The sequence below is a fragment of the Danio rerio genome, chromosome 20, assembly GCF_052040795.2.
Source record: "Danio rerio strain M-AB ecotype USA chromosome 20, GRCz13ab, whole genome shotgun sequence".
NCBI lineage: Eukaryota > Metazoa > Chordata > Actinopteri > Cypriniformes > Danionidae > Danio > Danio rerio.
The window spans coordinates 3,375,244-3,395,000 of NC_141040.1; the positions used below are offsets into that span (position 1 = coordinate 3,375,244).

Genomic DNA, 19,757 nt, shown 5'->3' on the forward strand with positions numbered 1-19,757 from the left:
GCTTTGCAAACGTTTATTATAACCATTTCATGAGTCTCCCCATTCAGTTGAATAGAGCGCTTGGACCCGGAAGCCGCTTCGCATGACGTCACACTTAACAAGCGGATAGGGAATAGGGTAAACCCAGCTAGAAAAATTCATGTGGCTCAAATCTGGCATGCACCAGTCACATACCGCATGGAATGATGGCACTTGGGCGGTCCGCTCCTGTTGGCCAGATCTGGGCCACAATTAAGCCAAAGCAATACCACATATTAGCCAGAATTCAACCAAATGAACCAGAACTGACCCTTTTCTGGGCCACAGTTTGCTTTTATTCTGGCCCAGATCTGGCCTACACCTGGGCCACTAACACCTCAAATCCACATTAGCCATAGCTTACTGTGCTGAACATTTGCCAAAAGTGGCCCACATTTGTTTTAAAATGACTGGGCCACATTTTCCATATCTCCTCTGGGCCACTATAGGCTCACAGCCGCATTAGCCAGTTTATTCTGCTGAATATTTACCAAAAGTGGCCCACATATGTTTTAAAATAACTGGGCCACATTTGCCATAATTTCTCTTGGTCACTTTAGGCTCACAGCGGCAATAACCAGAGCTTCCTGTGCCGAATATTTACCAAAAGTGGCCCACATATGTCTTAAGATAGCTAGGCCACATTTGCACCTACACGTGTGAGCCACTTTAGGTTTAGACCCAGATTACTCTTAAATGACTATGCAACATTTTTGCCAACTGTGGTCCACATTTGTCCTCCATCATTTGGGCCAAATTGATCACTTTCCACATGGGCCATATTAGGCTCACATTCAGATCACATTTTGCCATAAGTGCCAAATCTTTGCCTTAAATGGCCCATATATGAATTTGAATCTTTGGCTCCCCTTTGCCATTGTACAGGTGGGCCACTTCAGGCTCACATTCATTTTGTCTGGGCAGAAGGAAGACCACCAGTGCTGCATAACTGCCTAAAGTGGCCCACATTCACATGCTATCCGGGCCTCTTTAAAGTCTGCGTAAACTGAAAGTTGCTGCAGAATTTTATTGCATTATGATGTACATCCAAATTGTTAAGTTCCTCTCATCTTTCACTAGCAGCAAACAAAGGGTAAGAGGGCCGTGGCTGAGCACATTTCACCCAATCCAAACAAATCGATGACATCAGAAAAAGACAATGGCGACTTTCTACAGATACAAGATATCTTGTTTCGGCACAGAAACAAAAATTAATTAATAAATGTTTAAAATAGCTTGAGGGCGAGGCAGTGGCGCAGTAGGTAGTGCTGTCGCCTCATTGCAAGAAGGTCGGCGGTTTGAACCTCGGCTCAGCTGGCATTTCTGTGTGAAGTTTGCATGTTCTCCCTGCGTTCGCGTGGGTTTCCTCCGGGTGCTCCGGTTTCTCCCACAGTCCAAAGACATGCGGTACAGGTGAATTGGGTAGGCTAAAATTGTCTGTAGTGTATGAGTGTGTGTGTGGATGTTTCCCAGAGATGTGTTGCGGCTGGAATTGCATCCGCTGCGTAAAAACTTGCTGGATAAGTTGGCGGTTCATTCCGCTGTGGCGACCCTGGAATAATAAAGGGACTACGCCGACAAGAGTGAGTAGATGCTTCGTAATATCAGATTTTTGGGTGTGCTATCTCTTTAATTGGTTGGCTTTTGTACACGAAATTACAATTACAAAACATACCACCACCTTAAACGTACTTACACTGATTAAAAGTTATGTTATGGTTACTTGTTTTTTTTTTTTTTCAAAGAAGAAGAGACAAAACAAATCAAATTGTATTCACATTTATTTTGCTTTTAGTGTGCTCACAAAAATGTAAACACCTTCAGCAGGGAAATTCCATATGAAACTGTGTAAGCGAAGTTACATTCAAACGCAAAGTCAAATGTAAACGCTTCCCCAATATTTACAAAAGAGACCAGATGCCAACTCTGCATCTGATCGTTTCCCACATTTTGTCAGACAACCTGTGAAAAAGGATTATCTGCTGTAATCAGTTCAAATTACACTAGAAACAGGAACCGGAACATGCGTCACAGCTTGATTTGAGATTAAAAAATAATGCTTCAATGCTCTGAAAACCATGTAGAAATCCAAACGTGCTGACAGAAGAGCTGCATGTGCTTTTTGAGATCAAGATCTTTATACAGTAACACGGTTAAACGCCCATTCTGTACATACTTTATGAGCTCATAGAACCACAACAAAGCATGTGTAAATTGTTTTCCTACTGAAATTATTGACCGTTACAGGGTTCCCAGGGTCTTTTTTTCTTTTTATATATTTTGTTAAAAAAATCATTTAGTATTGTTAATTGTAGTGCATGATTTCGTGATTATTCTATTTTAAACTACTCGTCAGTGCACAGCAAAAATCCTCTGAGTAACATTTTGTTCAGTTCAGCGTGTATTTGGTCCCTTTCTAAAGCTGCGGTCACACTGGGCTTTTCCTCACCTCCCATAGACTTCCATTCATACGCACCCGAATGCGTCAGACCGGAAACGCATGCTTATGTGTTAAATGTCGCAGGTTGCTGTGGTGCAAAGTTTAAGCTTGGTGAACTCTGACCTGCGAAATTGCATCACTTGACTGCGTGAGACCAATCGAGGATCAAAACATGACCTCTCTGGACAGAAATTTAAAACATGGACCAATCGCTCGCTTTTTTAATGCCTAATAATCTTGTTTAATCCCGCCCCTTTTTCACAGTGCCGCACGTCAGAATTTCGCACGCACAAACTCTATTGTGACCGTCAAGTGATGCGATTTCGCAGGTCAGAGTTCAACAAGCTTGAACTTTGAACTAGGGCTGTTCGATTTTGGGAAAAATCATTAATATGATTATTTTGGTCATAATTGTAATTACGATTATTCAAAACGATTATCAGTTAAAGTCAAAATTATTAGCGCTCCTGAGAATTTTTTTAAAATAAATATTTCCCAAATGATGTTTAACAGAGCAAGGAATTTTAACAGTATTAATATTTTTTCTTCTTCTGGAGAAAGGCTTATTTGTTTTATTTTGGCTAGAGTAAAAGCAGTTTTAAATATTTTGAAACCCATTTTAAGGTCAATATTATTATCCCCCTTAAGCAATAATTTTGATTGTCTGCAGAAGAATCTACTGTTATACAATGACTTGTCTAATTACTCTAATTAAGCCTTTGAATCGCACTTTGAATCTGAATGCATGCATTTTGAAAATAGTCTAATATTATATGCTGTCATCATAAAAGAAATCAGTAATTAGACATGAATCATTAAAACTATTATGTTCAGAAATAAGTTATATCTTATTTCCATGAAACAGAAATTGAGGAGGAAAAGGGTTGCTAATATTCAGGAGAGATAATATTTCTGACTTTTACTGCATATATACAGTTATTTTCCACCCTGCAAAGAAAAGAGAAATAAAACAATACAATAAAAGTATGAAATAAACTGTGCTTTAAGCATCTTCACTGTAAGAAAAACACTTTAGCTACAAAAGCCCTTCAGTCAAGAGCAGAGAGGGATTTTCTCTTTTTGTTGTTTATTAATAATGATAAAAACTGGCGGCAGCAGGAACATCGCACTGTCTCTTTAATGGTTTCTCTTTCACGTCTTTTGATTCTCAACTCGTATGTTTATTACACAAACGAGGGTTAATATGAATAATCACTAATCACCGCGTTTTGACACCTTTTTGACCATTAAAGCGCTCACATTAAGATGACTTTGGATGTGTGCGCTGACTGCGATCTGCTCGTCAGTGTGCGAATGAGAACGAATGCTGCTGACGGTATGCTTCTGTGTGTGCGCGTCGCACACACACACACATAAGCATGCAGTCTTTCACACTGCTATCATTTATCTCGATTAATGGTTTTTCATAATCGTTAGAAGCTAAAATCGAAATCGGATTTTCGATTAATTGCACAGCCCTACTTAGAACCACAGCAACCTGCGAAAATTGTCGCATGACCATGCGTTTCCGGTCTGACACATTCGCGTGCGTATGAATGGAAGTCAATGGGAGGAAAAGCCCAGTGTGACCGCAGCTTTACTCTGCTGCTGAGTAACTTTTCCTCAATTTATAGATCTTTTTCATGGCTGCTGCATGGAGGGCGCCATAGCGACCAGCGTCTTCCGGTAGAATGCTAAAAACTTCCGTTCACAGCGTGTACAACTGGTAATTTGCGCTCCGAAAATGGGTTTCAATAACGTTTTTAATGGAGAACAGAGTGTTTTTGTGACACACAACTTAGAAACGTGTCTGTTAAAGCTGTTATAATCTGTCACATGTGGTTCAAGCGTGTCGGAAATACGAGAAAAAACGTTCTCCTAGTTTACGTGTCTGCCGTCAGAAATACAGTGTGTGCTCACGGCCTGTCAGCTGTTAGCTCAGCGGCTCTTTAAGACACAGAGAGAGAGAGAGAGAGAGAGAGAGAGAGAGAGAGAGAGAGAGCGCGCAAACCAGAGTAACGTTACTGGCATGAAACTTAACAGGTATGAAAGTCGTGCAATTTACAAAAATGACCAATAAAAGTCTGTTATTGATCCTCTGCTGGCTGATTTGCTGTTCATTCTAATCGCGAGCCGTTTGTGTTTTATTTCGTGTGTTGTTTTCACCACGGTTTGTGTTTTTCTGTAATTTGGAAATGACACTAGCCTATATTTTCACTTTGTCACAGTTATTAAATCAGTGTGTCAGTGGCACAGTACAGGCTTTTTGGTGAATAACATTTTACAATGAATTACAATAAAGAGAATAAAGAGAAAATGTTGACTTTAGCGATGACGAGGCTTCATTTAAACTGCAGAAGATGCCGTCTGACAACGAGGGGAAAACGCCTCACAGCAACTGTTTTCCATCCTATTAGATCGCATTTCTGTAAATGATCAGTCCAGGAGATGCTGCTGATGGACAACAGTATTAGTTCAAAGAGGATTAAAGCAGGTAAAATAGATTAAAACTATCATTTCAGAGCTGTCCAAATGTGACTGTTTACACGCATCAGCTGCCGACCGGAAGTTCTCCGCATTCTTCTTGCGCATACACGCAAAGCATAATGGGTCATTTTGCGTTCCAAGAAAAAGGTCTACAGAGGGACCAAATACACGGTGAACTGAGTAAACTTTACTCTGAGATTTTTGCCGTGTGGTTTAAAAGATTTAAAAAAAAAATTTTGGCCACTCAACCAACTGCCTTTAATCCACAGCCATGTCCATACATTTTGCACTGCTTTGTTTGTATAAAAATGCAAAAAATAAAAACAAATCCAGTTAATACTGTTTCAAAAAGTAAAAAAATATAGTGCAGATAAATGCAGCCTTTTCTGCACTTCCCCACTAATTTCACAGCTCTATGAAAAAACCACATGAGCAAAGTGAGATTTATAGAGATTGCAAAACAAAAAAAACGTTTGAAATATTCCTTGTTAGAGACAAGTTCTCCAATATTTCACACCCTGGCACCGCTCCACTGTACAAAAGGGAACACTTCTTTGATTTCCCATTCTTTCAACTACTCTGTGGCAGCTTCTGCTTGGGCCTCTGGACTGCATTCTGCTTCCTGTGCAGAGGGAGCCGATTCTTCTGCCGCAGCTGCTTCATTCTGAGAAGGACTGGGCTCTGTCGCCACTGCTGACTCAGTTTTTGACTCCTCAGTAGCAGGACTGGTAGGCTTGGTCTCCTCTACTGGATTCTGCTCTGGTTTGGCCGCCTCCTCTGTGGTTTGGGCCTTCTCTTCTGACACACCTTCAACAGCTCCATCCGTCTTGGCTTCATCGTCGCCTGCCGCTACTGCCTCCTCGCCGTTATCCCCTGTCTCCTTCTTGGTTTTCTTAAAAGAGAAGCCACTCAGTTTGAAAGATTTCTTAAAAGAAAAGCGCTTCTTCTTCTTCTTAGGGGTCTCGTTGCTTGTTGAGGGAGTTGCTCCATCCATTGCAGCCTCCTCTTCAGTCGGTGCAATCGCTTCTGTGTTTCCATCTGTGGCCTCCTTTTCAGCAGGAGCTTCCTCGTTCTTCTCTCCAACCTCTGCTGGTGCGGTGCCGTTGGTCCGGACCTCTTCTTTCTGCTCAGCAGCTGCTGGAGATGCATCGCCGTTCACTTTCAGGTGGCCATTTTCCTAAAGCAAAGCACACACCATCATTACACATCCAAGCATTTGCGTTAACCATTATCTCTATTATAAGAGGACAAGTTGTAAAAAAAAAAAAATGTTATTATTTAGTTTTTTCATCATTTTATTTATTCAATTATTCACTATATTTTCAGCTTAAGCCTGGTTTATACTTCTGCGTCAAGTGACCGGCGTAACCCACGGCGCATGCAACACGCGTAGCTGTGCATTTATACTTCTGCGCGCTGTCTCTGTTGGGATGCATTAACACTTCCGAAATGCTAGAGGGCAGTGAGGTGTTAGCGAGTGGGTGCGGTGCATAGATATGTACACTAGATATCGCATAGAGACCCTGAGCATGCGTCAATAGCGCCGCCATATTTGTACAGTGCTCCCAGGACAAATGTCAGTCAACCACACTAGACAAGACAGTGTTATTACGTGAAGATGCGGGACTTTAGCGCTGTCTACGGGTGTAGTAACGAGCAAACAAAGAAAACAAAGCACAATGGCAGAACAATACATAGGTAAGATTAAGTTTTTTTTCTGTTTTTGTATGTTCTGAACTTTTGTGCCAATCAGGTCACGTTATTGATGATAACCGTCACTTACTGCATTCACCATACGGCAAAGCAGCTCCAACTCGCACTAAACACTCAGCTTACGCTAGTTTTGTTGAATAAAATCAGCAAACAATGCAAAAGAAATTTGACAACGAGATGCTGCGCTGCCAGAAACTTGTATTATTGTCGGCTAATGTTAGTGAAAGAGTCGTTCAGGGGATTCATTCACAAACGAATCACTCCCTCCGTCAGTATGAGAAGTGAAAGCAGGAGATGAGCTGTGTTTCAGGACACGGATTAGATTCAATTTAACAGGGAGGGTGAATAGTAACATTTCTGTACACACAAACACAAGCTTTTTGTCAGGAATGCCCGTGCGGTCACTGATCCATCAATGTAGAAAAGTGATGTAAAATTATAATTTTCGTAATTAGAAAAAAAATTACATACTAACATCCAGGAAAACTCCCGATCACAGATATATGTGTATATCTCTGGCTTTGCATGGCCACAGTCCTCCACTGTACCTTGGTCCCGCATTCATTTCAAAGGAGCGCTACCCTGCAGCAAGATGGCGGCGCTATTGACGCATTCCGTCCAATAGACAACAATAGGCCAGGCGACATCTAGTGTATATATCTATGGGTGCGGTGCACGGGAATGGTTTTCTGCGCGCATGCGTCAGTTTGCTTTCACCAGCGTTGAACCAGCAGGCAGTAAATCACTGAAATCAGCTACACATACACTATACGTCAGTGGCACAAACAATAATTTAGTGCATTTTATTTATTTATTGAAATATTGGGAATTTACATAAGTACATTTAAATTATTAATATCAAAATCATGTTGGGGTGGCCACAGGGGTGGCCAGAGTTTACCCAGGGGCCCTTGGGGGCGCCCCTGACACAAACACAAGCTTTTTGTCAGGAATGCCAGTGCGATCACTGATCCATCAATGTAGAAAAGTGATGTAAAATTATAATTTTCGTTATAAAAAAAAATAAATAATTGCATACTAACATCCAGGAAAACTCCCGATCATAGATATATGTCTATATGTGTATATATCTGGCTTTAGATGGCCACAGTCCTCCACTGTACCTTGGTCGCGCATTCATTTCAAAGGAGCGCTACCCTGTTCCAAAATGGCGGCTCAATTGACGCATTCCTTCCAATAGACGACAACAAATGTATATATCTATGAGGTGTATCGAGCATGTGTGACTAAAGGCGTGGCGTGCCATTGTTACTCTAACAATCACCGCTACTCTTGCAAAACTAGAAGAAAATAACACTAATAATAACATAAATAATGCCGTATAATGTCAGTTCCCTGTTAGTTCGGCGCTTTCATAAGGACTCTCTTTAAAACAAGTTTTAACAGAATAAATAAGCCCTAAATAGGATTTCTAAAGCAGCACAAATGAAACGTTTAAATAACATTAACGCACTGTACTATTCTAATTAAAGTTAAATATAATACATATCGTAAAAAACGAGATGTTGCGCTTAATGTGTGTGGTAGTTGATTTGGGTCTCTGCGTGAGAATTGACTCGCGTAATGAACAAGATCCATAAATCATGTTTACCGTATTTGGTACCTGTCCGTTGGCTTTGGAGGGTGAAACTGCAGCCTCTCCTGGGTTTTCAGCTGCTGTTTCTTCTTTTCCAGCTGTTTTTGTGAATTGCGCTCCCATGCTTTCCCTCCAACAAAGAGCTCAACAGATCCCAATACAGAACAAAGAGCAGCAAGCCACCGACTCCTCACTATAAAGAGCTGAATTAAAAATACACGCGGTGAGCAATTCCAATATTAAGACAAAGACCGGTGTGATAAAAAACAACCTGAACTGTTTAAGTTTTACAAAAATAAATCAGATTTGTGCTCTGACACTGTAAAAAAGCACAGAAAATGGAGAAATTTCCCTGGTTACTAATAAGATGCTGAGTCCAACGCCCAACTGCAACGATGAATGGGCAGTCCGCTCAATGACGTCACTCAAAGCAGTCGACGTCCAATCAGAATAGACTTTCAGCAAGAAGGCGCAGCTTAAACCTAAACCAACCAATCCTATTGGACCGTCTGCATGAAGGCGCGTCTTCAAAAGTCCAAACGAACAATAGAAATACAGTGTAAACAACATAAGCACCAACAACAGAATCCCTCTTCGATAATGTTTTTTTTTTAAAGCGGTTTGCTCTTTGTATGATGGAAGCTATCCCAGCATATCAAGGAAAAGTTTAATAATGAGGATTTTCATCGAACGAAGAAACATGCAGTGTAGTTTTCGTGGGAAATGTGACGTTTTATATGGATAATATAAGCGTCACATACTTCTAATTATGTGACCGACATGTTTATTATTCAAATGTTTATGTATGAAATAGTGATTTACATGGAGAGGGGTCTGGCTGCAGACCTGGTGCAGTGCAATCTGGGCTGCATCTAATGCTTTTTAATGGGCTCACCTAACCCTACCCGTCACAGTGACGTCACTGGCTCCATTTGAGTGCATTGTGTCTGACATTGCATCGCTGAGTGATGCAGTCTCATCTTGCATCATAAAGGCTGCATCCAGATACTATTGTTTACATGCATTTCTACCTTTTATTGTTTAAGTTTCTTTTATGATATTCAAGTGAGTTTATAGAGGTAATTATTTTATTTGTTTAGATTTAGCATATATTATAAATTATGTATTATATTATTAATATTGTTATTTATTTTTGTAAGTTTTTGTTGATATTTGGCACAGTAAGCTCTGGCTAAAGTGGCTGTGAGCCTATAGGGGCCCAGATGAGTTATTTTTGGGCAAGTATCTCTGGATGAAGACGGTGTGAGCTTAAAGCAGCTGAGGTAAGATGTGGCAAGTATGGTACTGTTATCCTAAAACATGTGATAGATCACTTTTGGTAAAGTACAGTGATCATTTGATATTTATAGGGGTCAAACCATAGCTCTTTGACATGGCAGATATGGGTAGTAATATACACTGTAAAACTTTTCGATGTAAATTAACAGAATAATACTGGCAGCTGGGTTGTCAGCCACATACTGTGTTTTTAAACTTGTTCCTGGAGGGCTGATGTCCTGCAGATTTACGCTCTAACCCTAATCAAACAAGCTAATCAAGGTCTTACTAGGTATACTTGAAACACCCAGGCAGGTGTGTTGAGGCAAGTTGGAGCTAAACCCTGCAGGGACACCGGCCCTCCTGGACCGAGATTGGTGACCCCTGCTTTAGCCCTTTAAAGCCCACAGCAAAGTTCTCAGTTTTAAATCAACACTTCCAAGTGTCCTCACTAGCCTACTGAGTGCTCAAGAAACAGTGAAACACAGCTGAAGATAATGGGTTGCTTGTATAATAATAGAAAATTGGTGATTAACAAATCCTTTTTTTCAAACAGAAATAATAAGGGGAAAAAACAAAAACAAAATAAACACACTACAACTGACTTGTCAAAGCTTTGAAATGAAATCAACTGAGGTACAACAAATTATTAAATCAAATAAAAAACAGCACCCCACAAACAGCACCACCAGCTACACTTATAACTAGTCTGTTTTATTTTGTCTAACATCCACAAAAGTTCTTCTTAAATTAAGCTTTACATTAAGTCACCATCGAAAAGTTCTTGCTTTAATTGGGCTCTTACCCCTGAACTTATTAATATTGATTTCTTTGGACTGCAGTAACTTACAGCAGATGTGCTCAATCCTGTTCCTGGAGATCTCCCTTCCTGTACAGTTTAGCTCCTACCCTGATCAAACCCACCTGAACCAATTAATTAGCACCTGAAATCCACTTGATAATTACACACAGGTGTGTTTGATAAGGGTTGCAGCTGAAATCTGCAGGAAGGTAGATCTCCAGGAGCAGGATTGCCACCCCTGACTTACAGTATAAGAGCTTTGTTTGAAAAGTTTGTTACAGCAAACAAGCCAAATAAAACTTAAATAAATAAAAAGTCAGGTGATGCTAATTGTTTTGAACATACTGTGATAAACTAATATAATTCACAGATGTTAATCAATGTTTAATCCATTGTCAGAGGTAACATAATAACATGCTTGCACATGTCACAAAATTATGAAGGTTTATAAGCAATACAAGTTTATGGTTACCTTCTGCTCACAGAGACATTAATAATGAGCGTATGAACCTCAACAACGGTGATGATTAACAAAATTTAAAAAACTCACAAACATCACAAACAGCAGTCACTGTCCTCCATTAGTGACACCAAACTAAATTAAACACCTAAACCTTTGTTCATTCTCAATAAGAAACTCTCAGAAAGAAGCCAGGTGTATATATTGTGCAGGGATTTTCTTGATAAACAAAGGCCTTTTATTGTCACTTGTATGCTACTTGTTTGCATTATGACTAATTTAAAAAACACTTTTAGCACATTTATCATAATGACACAACTCATGGATTACAATTCTCCTGTAATATTATGCTACCCATCACACACAAACTGCTCAGAGACAAAGAAAAGAAAATTAAAAACACAAAATTGTAACCCTGAAAGTTGATTAACAGACTAAAAATGCCAAAAAATCACAAGAATAATATTTCAAGGAAACAGAACTCTGCCAATTACCAGAAATGAAGAAAAAACCTTGAAAGATGCAGGCTCAGGGGGTCACTAAACATCTTAAGCAGAAGTGCGGTTTACAAACAAAGAAAAGAAAAAAAAAAACAAATAAAAATACAGAACTGGAACTCTGATGATTGACCAACATAAAATAACATTAAGAATTCACAAGCTCACTCTTTCATAACTGCTGTTGTTCACCAAGTTTAACTGCCGCTCAGTTCAGGCTCTTTTCCTCCAAAACTGCTTTAAGCAGTCAGGGACGGTCATCAACAGTGTAGAGCATATGAGACAAACCATTTCTCTACACCAGATTCACGCTTAGAAAAGAGCATCAACACTCTTCATCGCGGTTTGGGAGACACAACACTTTCAAAACACATTTCCTAGTGAGAAACTATAGAAATGATCCCTGAAAGTATAGTCTTAATCTTCAGGCTGCAAAAGCAGCTGGAGTCTCTTCTGTCACTCGCTGTCTCACTTACGGAGACGCTCACAAAGCCATGAGAAGTTTGATTCAATTCATCTTTATTTCCACAGTGCTTTTAACAACGTAAGCTGTCAAAACAGATGAACACAGATGATGAAAACAGAGTAAAAGCTGTAATATTTCAAATTGGGGAACATTCCAACAATTCAGGCAGGAATAAGAGAAGTGGCAGAATGCTGGTGTAAGATCTAGTTAAGTTGAACCTGCTTAGTTTAAAATAAATGTAACAGTGGAAGTTCAGTTCAGCGCAATGCAAATGTCACTGTTGAAGGCCGATCCACCAAAGAGAAACTCCAACGTTGCACAGCTCCAGCAGCGCCAACCAAGCAAGCCAGAGGCGGCAACAGTAGCAAGGGACCAAATAACATCCAACTGCAGAGCCACACGTTACAGGCCACAGTAGATTCAGACCACTAGATCCAGGCTAAAAATCATTTTCAAGGAACCAGAACTCTGCCAAATACCAGAAATGAAGAAAAAAACTTGAGAGAATCCAGATTCAGTGGGCCACAGACAGTTCTTCTCTATTTGAACATCTTGGGCGGAGCATCAGTTTAAAAGAAAACAAGACAAAGACAAAACCAAACAAAAATGTAATTCTGAAGATTGATCAACTTTCTAAAGACAGTAAAAAAATCATAAAGTCAATCTTTCATAATTGCTGTTGTTCACCAAGTATAACTGCTGCTCAGTTCATGCTCTTTTCCTCCAAAACTGCTTTAATCAGTCAGGAACGGTCATCAACAGTGTAGAGCGTATGAGACAATCATTTCTCTACACCAGATTCACGCTTAGAAAAGAGCATCAACACTCTTCATCGCAGTCTGGGAGACACAACACTTTCGAAACACATTTCCTAGTGAGAAACTATAGAAATGATCCCTGAAAGTATAGTCTTAATCTTCAGGCTGCAAAAGCAGCTGGAGTCTCTTCTGTCACTTGCTGTCTCACTTACGGAGACGCTCACAAAGCCATGAGAAGTTTGATTCAATTCATCTTTATTTCCACAGTGCTTTTACAACGTAAGCAGTCAAAACAGCTGAACACAGATGATGAAAACAGAGTAAAAGCCGTAATATTTCAAATTGGGGAACATTCCAACAATTCAGGCAGGAATAAGAGAAGTGGCAGAATGCTGGTGTAAGATCTAGTTAAGTTGAAACTGCTTCATTTAGTATAAATGTCACGGTGGAAGTTCAGTTCAGGTTATTTCAGATCAGCACAATGCAAATGTCACTGTTGAAGGCCGATCCACCGAAGAGAAACTCCAACGTTGTACAGCTCCAGCAGCGCCAACCAAGCAAGCCAGAGGCGGCAACAGTAGCAAGGGACCAAATAACATCCAACTGCAGACCCACACGTTACAGGCCACAGTAGATTCAAATAGTATCTGGATGCAGCCTTTATGATGCAAGCTGAGACTGCATCACTCAGCAATGCAATGTCAGACACAATGCATTTAAATGGAGCTAGTGACGTCACTGTGACGGGTAGGGTTAGGGATGGGGTTAGGTGAGCCCATTAGAAGCAGCCCAGATTGCACTGCACCAGGTCTGCAGCCAGACCCTCTTATAGATTCAGACCACTAGATCCAGGCTGGATATATTTCAAGAGATCAGAACTCTGCCAATTATCAGAAATGAAGAAAAAACCTTGAGAAAATCCAGGCTCAGGGGGCCACAGACAGTTCTCCTCTGACTAAAGATCTTTGGCGAAGCCAAAGTTTAAAGACAAAGAGATAAAATATTAAAAACGAGTATTGTAATTTGGAAGTCTAACCAACACACTAAAAATGCTAAGAAATTATAAGAACAATTACTGTTGTTCATCAAGTTTAACTGCTGCTCAGTTCATGATCTTTTCCTCCAAAACTGCTTCGAGCAGTCAGGAACGGTCATCAATATTGTAGAGTGAATGAGACAATCATTTCTCTACACCAGATTCACGCTTAGAAAAGAGCATCAACACTCTTCATCGCAGTCTGGGAGACACAACACTTTCGAAACACATTTCCTAGTGAGAAACTATAGAAATGATCCCTGAAAGTATAGTCTTAATCTTCAGGCTGCAAAAGCAGCTGGAGTCTCTTCTGTCACTCGCTGTCTCACTTACGGAGACGCTCACAAAGCCATGAGAAGTTTGATTCAATTCATCTTTATTTCCACAGTGCTTTTACAACGTAAGCAGTCAAAACAGCTGAACACAGATGATGAAAACAGAGTAAAAACCGTAATATTTCAAATTGGGGAACATTCCAACAATTCAGGCAGGAATAAGAGAAGTGGCAGAATGCTGGTGTAAGATCTAGTTAAGTTGAAACTGCTTCATTTAGTATAAATGTCACGGTGGAAGTTCAGTTCAGCTTATTTCAGATCAGCGCAATGCAAATGTCACTGTTGAAGGCCGATCCACTGAAGAGAAACTCCAACGTTGCACAGCTTCAACAGAGCCAACCAAGCAAGCCAGAGGCGGCAACAGTAGCAAGGGACCAAATAACATCCAACCGCAGACACACACGTTACAGGCCACAGTAGATTCAGACCACTAGATCCAGGCTGGATATATTTTGAGGAACCAAAACTCTGGCAATTACCAGAAAAAAAGAAAATTTTTTGAGAGATTCCAGGCTCAGTGGGCCACAGACAGTTCTTTACTGACTAAGCATCTTGGGCAGAGCAGCAATTTAAAGACAAAAAAATGCGACACAACAAAAACATAATTCTCAAAACAGATCAACATCCTTAAAACACTAAGAAAAATAAGATCAATCTTTCATAACTGCTGTTGTTCATCAAGTCTGACTGCCGCTCAGTTCATGCTCTTTTCCTTCTAAACTGTTTTAAACAGTCAGGAGCAGTCATCAACAGTGTAGAGCATATGAGACAAACCATTTCTCTACACCAGATTCACGCTTAGAAAAGAGCATCAACACTCTTCATCGCGGTTTGGGAGACACAACACTTTCAAAACACATTTCCTAGTGAGAAACTATAGAAATGATCCCTGAAAGTATAGTCTTAATCTCCAGGCTGCAAAAGCAGCTGGAGTCTCTTCTGTCACTCGCTGTCTCAATTACGGAGACGCTCACAAAGCCATGAGAAGTTTGATTCAATTCATCTTTATTTCCACAGTGCTTTTTACAACGTAAGCAGTCAAAACAGCTGAACACAGATGATGAAAACAGAGTAAAAACCGTAATATTTCAAATTGGGGAACATTCCAACAATTCAGGCAGGAATAAGAGAAGTGGCAGAATGCTGGTGTAAGATCTAGTTAAGTTGAAACTGCTTCATTTAGTATAAATGTCACGGTGGAAGTTCAGTTCAGCTTATTTTAAATCAGCGTAATGCAAATGTCACTGTTGAAGAGTGATCCACTGAAGAGAAACTCCAACGTTGCACAGCTCCAGCAGCGCCAACCAAGCAAGCCAGAGGCGGCAACAGTAGCAAGGGACCAAATAACATCCAACTGCAGACCCACACGTTACAGGCCACAGTAGATTCAGACCACTAGATCCAGGCTGGATATATTTCAAGAAACCAGAACACTGCCAAATACCAGAAATGAAGAAAACACCTTGAGAAAATCCAAACTCAGCAGACCACAGACATTTCTTGTCTGGCTAAACGTCTGAATGGAACTCCAGCTTGACATAATTAAAAGCTAAAAAATTTAAAAACACAAAACTGTAATTCTAAAGACCAACATATTAAACACGCTAAAATTCATAAAAACAAACTTTCACAACTGTATTTGTTCATCAAGTCTAACTGCCGCTCAGTTCATACTCTTTTCCTCCAAAACTGTTTTAATCAGTCAGGAACGGTCATCAACAGTGTAGAGCGTATGAGACAAACCATTTCTCTACACCAGATTTACGCATAGAACAGAGCATCAACACTCTTCATTGCGGTTTGGAAAACACAACACTTTCGAAACACATTTCCTAGTGAGAAACTATAGAAATGATCCCTGAAAGTATAGTCTTAATCTTCAGGCTCAAAAGCAGCTGGAGTCTCTTCTGTCACTCGCTGTCTCACTTACGGAGACGCTCACAAAGCCATGAGAAGTTTGATTCAATTCATCTTTATTTCCACAGTGCTTTTACAACGTAAGCAGTCAAAACAGCTGAACACAGATGATGAAAACAGAGTAAAAGCCGTAATATTTCAAATTGGGGAACATTCCAACAATTCAGGCAGGAATAAGAGAAGTGGCAGAATGCTGGTGTAAGATCTAGTTAAGTTGAAACTGCTTCGTTTAGTATAAATGTCACGGTGGAAGTTCAGCTTCTGAAATCAATTTATAAAGTAATTTCGATAGGATCGCTTGCTTACGATTAAATGAAGCTTCACAAACTAATTTCGAGAGGAGCATGTGATATGATTGACTGCAGCTGGCCACTCATCTACACTCATTAGCCAGCCAGTCAGATTCATCTAAACTCACTAAAAGTAACGTAGCTAATAACTACTCCCTTATCTTCGTTTTCCCGAAGAAACCCCCCATCCACCCCTTCTCCTCCTTTCCTCTTTTGCCGAGGGGAGCTCTCGAGAACACCTGATCTCGTACTCCCCTCACATGCTCTATGGACCTGGCGGGAGCCCTGGGCTCAATTATCTCCGAGCTCAGGGTTCTCTCCCTGGACAGCATGCCAAACCTGCTAACTTGCTAACAAGTTGTTAAACAGTATCTAAGTGTGAACTCTTGAAACACAGATGGTCATGCATTAACTATTTCATGATTAATCAATCAGACTAAAGCTAGCAAAATTCATGTGGCTCAAATACGGTCCACACCAGACACTTACATCCGGCCCACATACCGCATGGAATGATGGCATTTGGGCAGTCCACTCCTGTTTGCCAGATCTGGGCCACAATTAAGCCATAGCAATGGCACGTATCAGCCAGAATTCAACCAAATGAACCAGAACTGACCCTATTCTGGGCCACAGTTTGCTTTTATTCTGACCCAGATCCGGCCCACACAAGACACTTACATCCGGACCACATACTGAATGGAATGATGGCTCTAGGGTGGTCCACTCCTGTTTGTTAGATCTGGGCCACAAATTAGCTATATATATTACTACCCATATCTGCCCTGTCAAAGATCTATGGTTTGACCCCTGTAATTATCAAATGATCACTGAACTTTATCTTTTACAAAAGTGATCTATCACATGTTTTAGGATCACAGTACCAAATTTGCCACATCTTACCTCAGCTGCTTTGAGCTCACACCGTCTTTAGCCAGAGGTACTTGCCTATATATCTCATCTGGGCACTTGTTTTACGCAGCGGATGCCCTTCCAGCCGCAACCAATCTGAGAAACATCCACACACACACTCATTCACTACTGACAATTTAGCTTACCCAATTCACCTGTACAGCATGTCTTTGGACTGTGGGGGAAACCAGAGCACCCGGAGGAAACCCGCGCAAATGCAGGGAGAACATGCAAACTCCTCACATAAACGCCAACTGACCCAGCTGAGGCTCAAACAAGCGACCTTCTTGCTGTGAGGCGACTGCACTACCTACTGCACCACTGCGTCGCCTATTATTAACATTTTAATAAGAATTTAGTAAAGAAAATTAAATGCAAATATTTGACATGTCCTTTTCCTCCAAAATATTAAGTAAATTTTTAAATGATGTATGATATTTACACTGCAAAGGGGTTTTTCGGAAAAAGACTGAATGTGAATTGTAGTGTTTGACAATTCTACAATATTGATATTGAAAATGTTGAACGTCCATTTCTTCACTGTAAATTGGTTAGTTCTATCCAGTCTGATTTCACGAGAAAACGTAAGTATTTTACGTTTTGCCAGTTTAGTGGCTAATTCGTACGAATTCGTACGAGTTCAGTCGTGCGAAATGGTACAATTTTAAAAAGGAGGCGTGGCACCTGACCCCACCCCTAACCGTCATTGGGGGATAAGCAAATCGTACTAAATTGTACGAATTAGATCGTACGAATTCATACGAATTAGCCACTAAATGAAAAAGTTACGAATTGCCGTGAGATTGTGTTGTTCTGTCTGGTCTGATGTGGGCAACTGGATAAAACAGTATATTTTGTTGTTTTCATCTATTTGTTGGGACATTGTGAAATTTGAAGCACACTTGAACAACAAAAATGATGACTTGATTGAATTATTTACTTGATTTACTAAATTTTTTTATTCATAAATGTGTAATGGAGGTCAGCTAGTGTGTGCTGTGCAGGTAAACCTCACTCCGCTGACCTCTAAAGGTGCTCTAGCGGCAGATGCTAGAGGTCATGGTCTTTAGCCTCCTTGTTAGAGCGACCGATTCCAATGTGGAAGGCCGCTGGTTCAAACCCAGCTCGGAGCAGGTTGGGTGGTGTAAAACCGGTGGTGTTACATTGTTGCCGTGACCCAGATGGGAGTGAGGTTTGGGGGGTGAGTGTAACTGAGGTCAACTAGTGTGTGCTATGCAGGTAAACCTCACTCCGCTGACCTCTAAAAGTGCTCTAGCGACTGATGCTAGAGGCCATGGTCTTTAGCCTCCTTGTTAGAACGACCGACTTCCATGCGGCAGGTCGCCAGTTCGAACCCAGCTTGGAGCAGGTTGGGTGGTGTAAGACAGGCGGGGTTACAAATGCATATTTTTGAATACAGCTCCTCCTATCTTTAAAAAGGAGTTCGCCACCTATAGAGAGGCTTTAAAAATAACGAAGAGTAAAAAGGCAAAAAAAAATAAAAAATGTATGTTTGTATTTTATACACTTTATATTTGATTCATTGTATATGTGACATTTCTCAGTTGGAATTAAGTTTGGCCTAAATGGAACAAAACAAAACCTTTAAACCAAAGCGGAAAAAAAAACTGCCACGTAATTTGCCATTTTGCAAAAAAATAATAATAATAATAATAATTTCTATATCTTGCTTACAAGCTCAGGCAAATATTTTTCGAAACATTATTTCCCGCCCTACTCATAATTCTCTCTTTATATAGCCGTAAGCCTATTACATATCCATAAAACACTGTGATATAACAATGCAATCGAACCGCTCCAGGGTTCGTTTCAATCGAGCCGAGATCACCTCATTCAAGCAATCTCGGAGCGATTACTTTGGCGCGGAACAGAGCACCAAATGTGCCCTGTTCACATATGATATGCCAAATGAACCGCGCTAACTGGGCAAACGAGACATGAAAGAGGTGTGAAAGCACCCTTAACCTCTAAGCTTGCTCTTAAAGCTGCAAAGAACATTCATTCGTTTTCTTTTTGGCTTATCCATTTAAACATCTAGGGTTGCCACAGTGTAATGAACCACCAACTTATCCAGCATATGTTTAACATAGCAGATGCCCTTTCAGCTGCAGCCCATCACTGGGAAACATCTGTACACACTCATCCACGCACATACACTACGGACAATTTAACTTACCCAATGCACCTATACATGTCTTTGGACTGCAGATGTTTCCACTGTTTTTTGTTCGAGAAATGAAAAATCTCCCCAAGAAGAATGGAAAGTATTTATTTGATTTGATGTTATTTTCTATGTAAAACTTATTAATCCAATTATTATTTTTTCACCTGCATAGTTTACAGCTTGATGACTTGTAGGGCCTCACGAAAAAGTACACACAAAAATAAAGTTCTTGTGAGTAAATTACCCAGAGTACTATAATTTATTGTATGTGAAGAAATTTATTGTATATGAAGATAATATCCATTCCCTTAACTCAATACGAAACAGAAAATATTGAAGTAACTAAACAATATTTACAAATACAATAAAAAAACAACATAATTAATGCATTAAATGAAAATCTAGTATGTTTAATATTTCATATATATAATGTATTCAATCATAGCGTAATATTTTATATAGCAGAAAAATAGTTTGTGACAATTTATGAGCAGCTGGATCAGGTTAGTCGATCTTTCAAACAGCAGGTGGCACTGTGAAGCTCTGGAAGTGCAGGTCTAGCCGTC

General features: G+C 40.2%; 1 protein-coding gene and 5 non-coding genes across 11 annotated transcripts; all 6 read right to left on the reverse strand.

Moving 5' to 3' along the window:
* Positions 1-1,781: 1,781 nt before the first annotated feature.
* marcksa (myristoylated alanine-rich protein kinase C substrate a) lies at positions 1,782-8,646 on the reverse strand. 6 transcript variants are annotated; one of them, XR_015517648.1, is made up of 3 exons: positions 8,283-8,646; positions 4,076-6,122; positions 1,782-2,451 (listed from the first exon to the last, which is right to left on the reverse strand). XR_015517648.1 is itself a non-coding variant. In XM_087296884.1 (2 exons), the coding sequence occupies exons 1-2, from the start codon at positions 8,376-8,378 to the stop codon at positions 5,520-5,522; spliced, it is 699 nt and encodes a 232-aa protein (XP_087153010.1). In that variant the 5' UTR covers positions 8,379-8,646; the 3' UTR covers positions 1,782-5,519.
* A 2,849-nt stretch (positions 8,647-11,495) lies between these two features.
* Positions 11,496-11,711, reverse strand: LOC137488739 (small nucleolar RNA U3). The gene has a single exon (XR_015519296.1). It is a non-coding gene; the product is annotated as a small nucleolar RNA U3 (small nucleolar RNA).
* A 745-nt stretch (positions 11,712-12,456) lies between these two features.
* Positions 12,457-12,671, reverse strand: LOC137488744 (small nucleolar RNA U3). Its single transcript, XR_015519297.1, has one exon. It is a non-coding gene; the product is annotated as a small nucleolar RNA U3 (small nucleolar RNA).
* A 942-nt stretch (positions 12,672-13,613) lies between these two features.
* On the reverse strand, positions 13,614-13,828 carry LOC137488741 (small nucleolar RNA U3). Its single transcript, XR_015519298.1, has one exon. It is a non-coding gene; the product is annotated as a small nucleolar RNA U3 (small nucleolar RNA).
* A 748-nt stretch (positions 13,829-14,576) lies between these two features.
* Positions 14,577-14,792, reverse strand: LOC137488737 (small nucleolar RNA U3). The gene has a single exon (XR_015519295.1). It is a non-coding gene; the product is annotated as a small nucleolar RNA U3 (small nucleolar RNA).
* Positions 14,793-15,545: 753 nt separating this feature from the next.
* LOC137488745 (small nucleolar RNA U3) lies at positions 15,546-15,761 on the reverse strand. Its single transcript, XR_015519299.1, has one exon. It is a non-coding gene; the product is annotated as a small nucleolar RNA U3 (small nucleolar RNA).
* Positions 15,762-19,757: the final 3,996 nt, after the last annotated feature.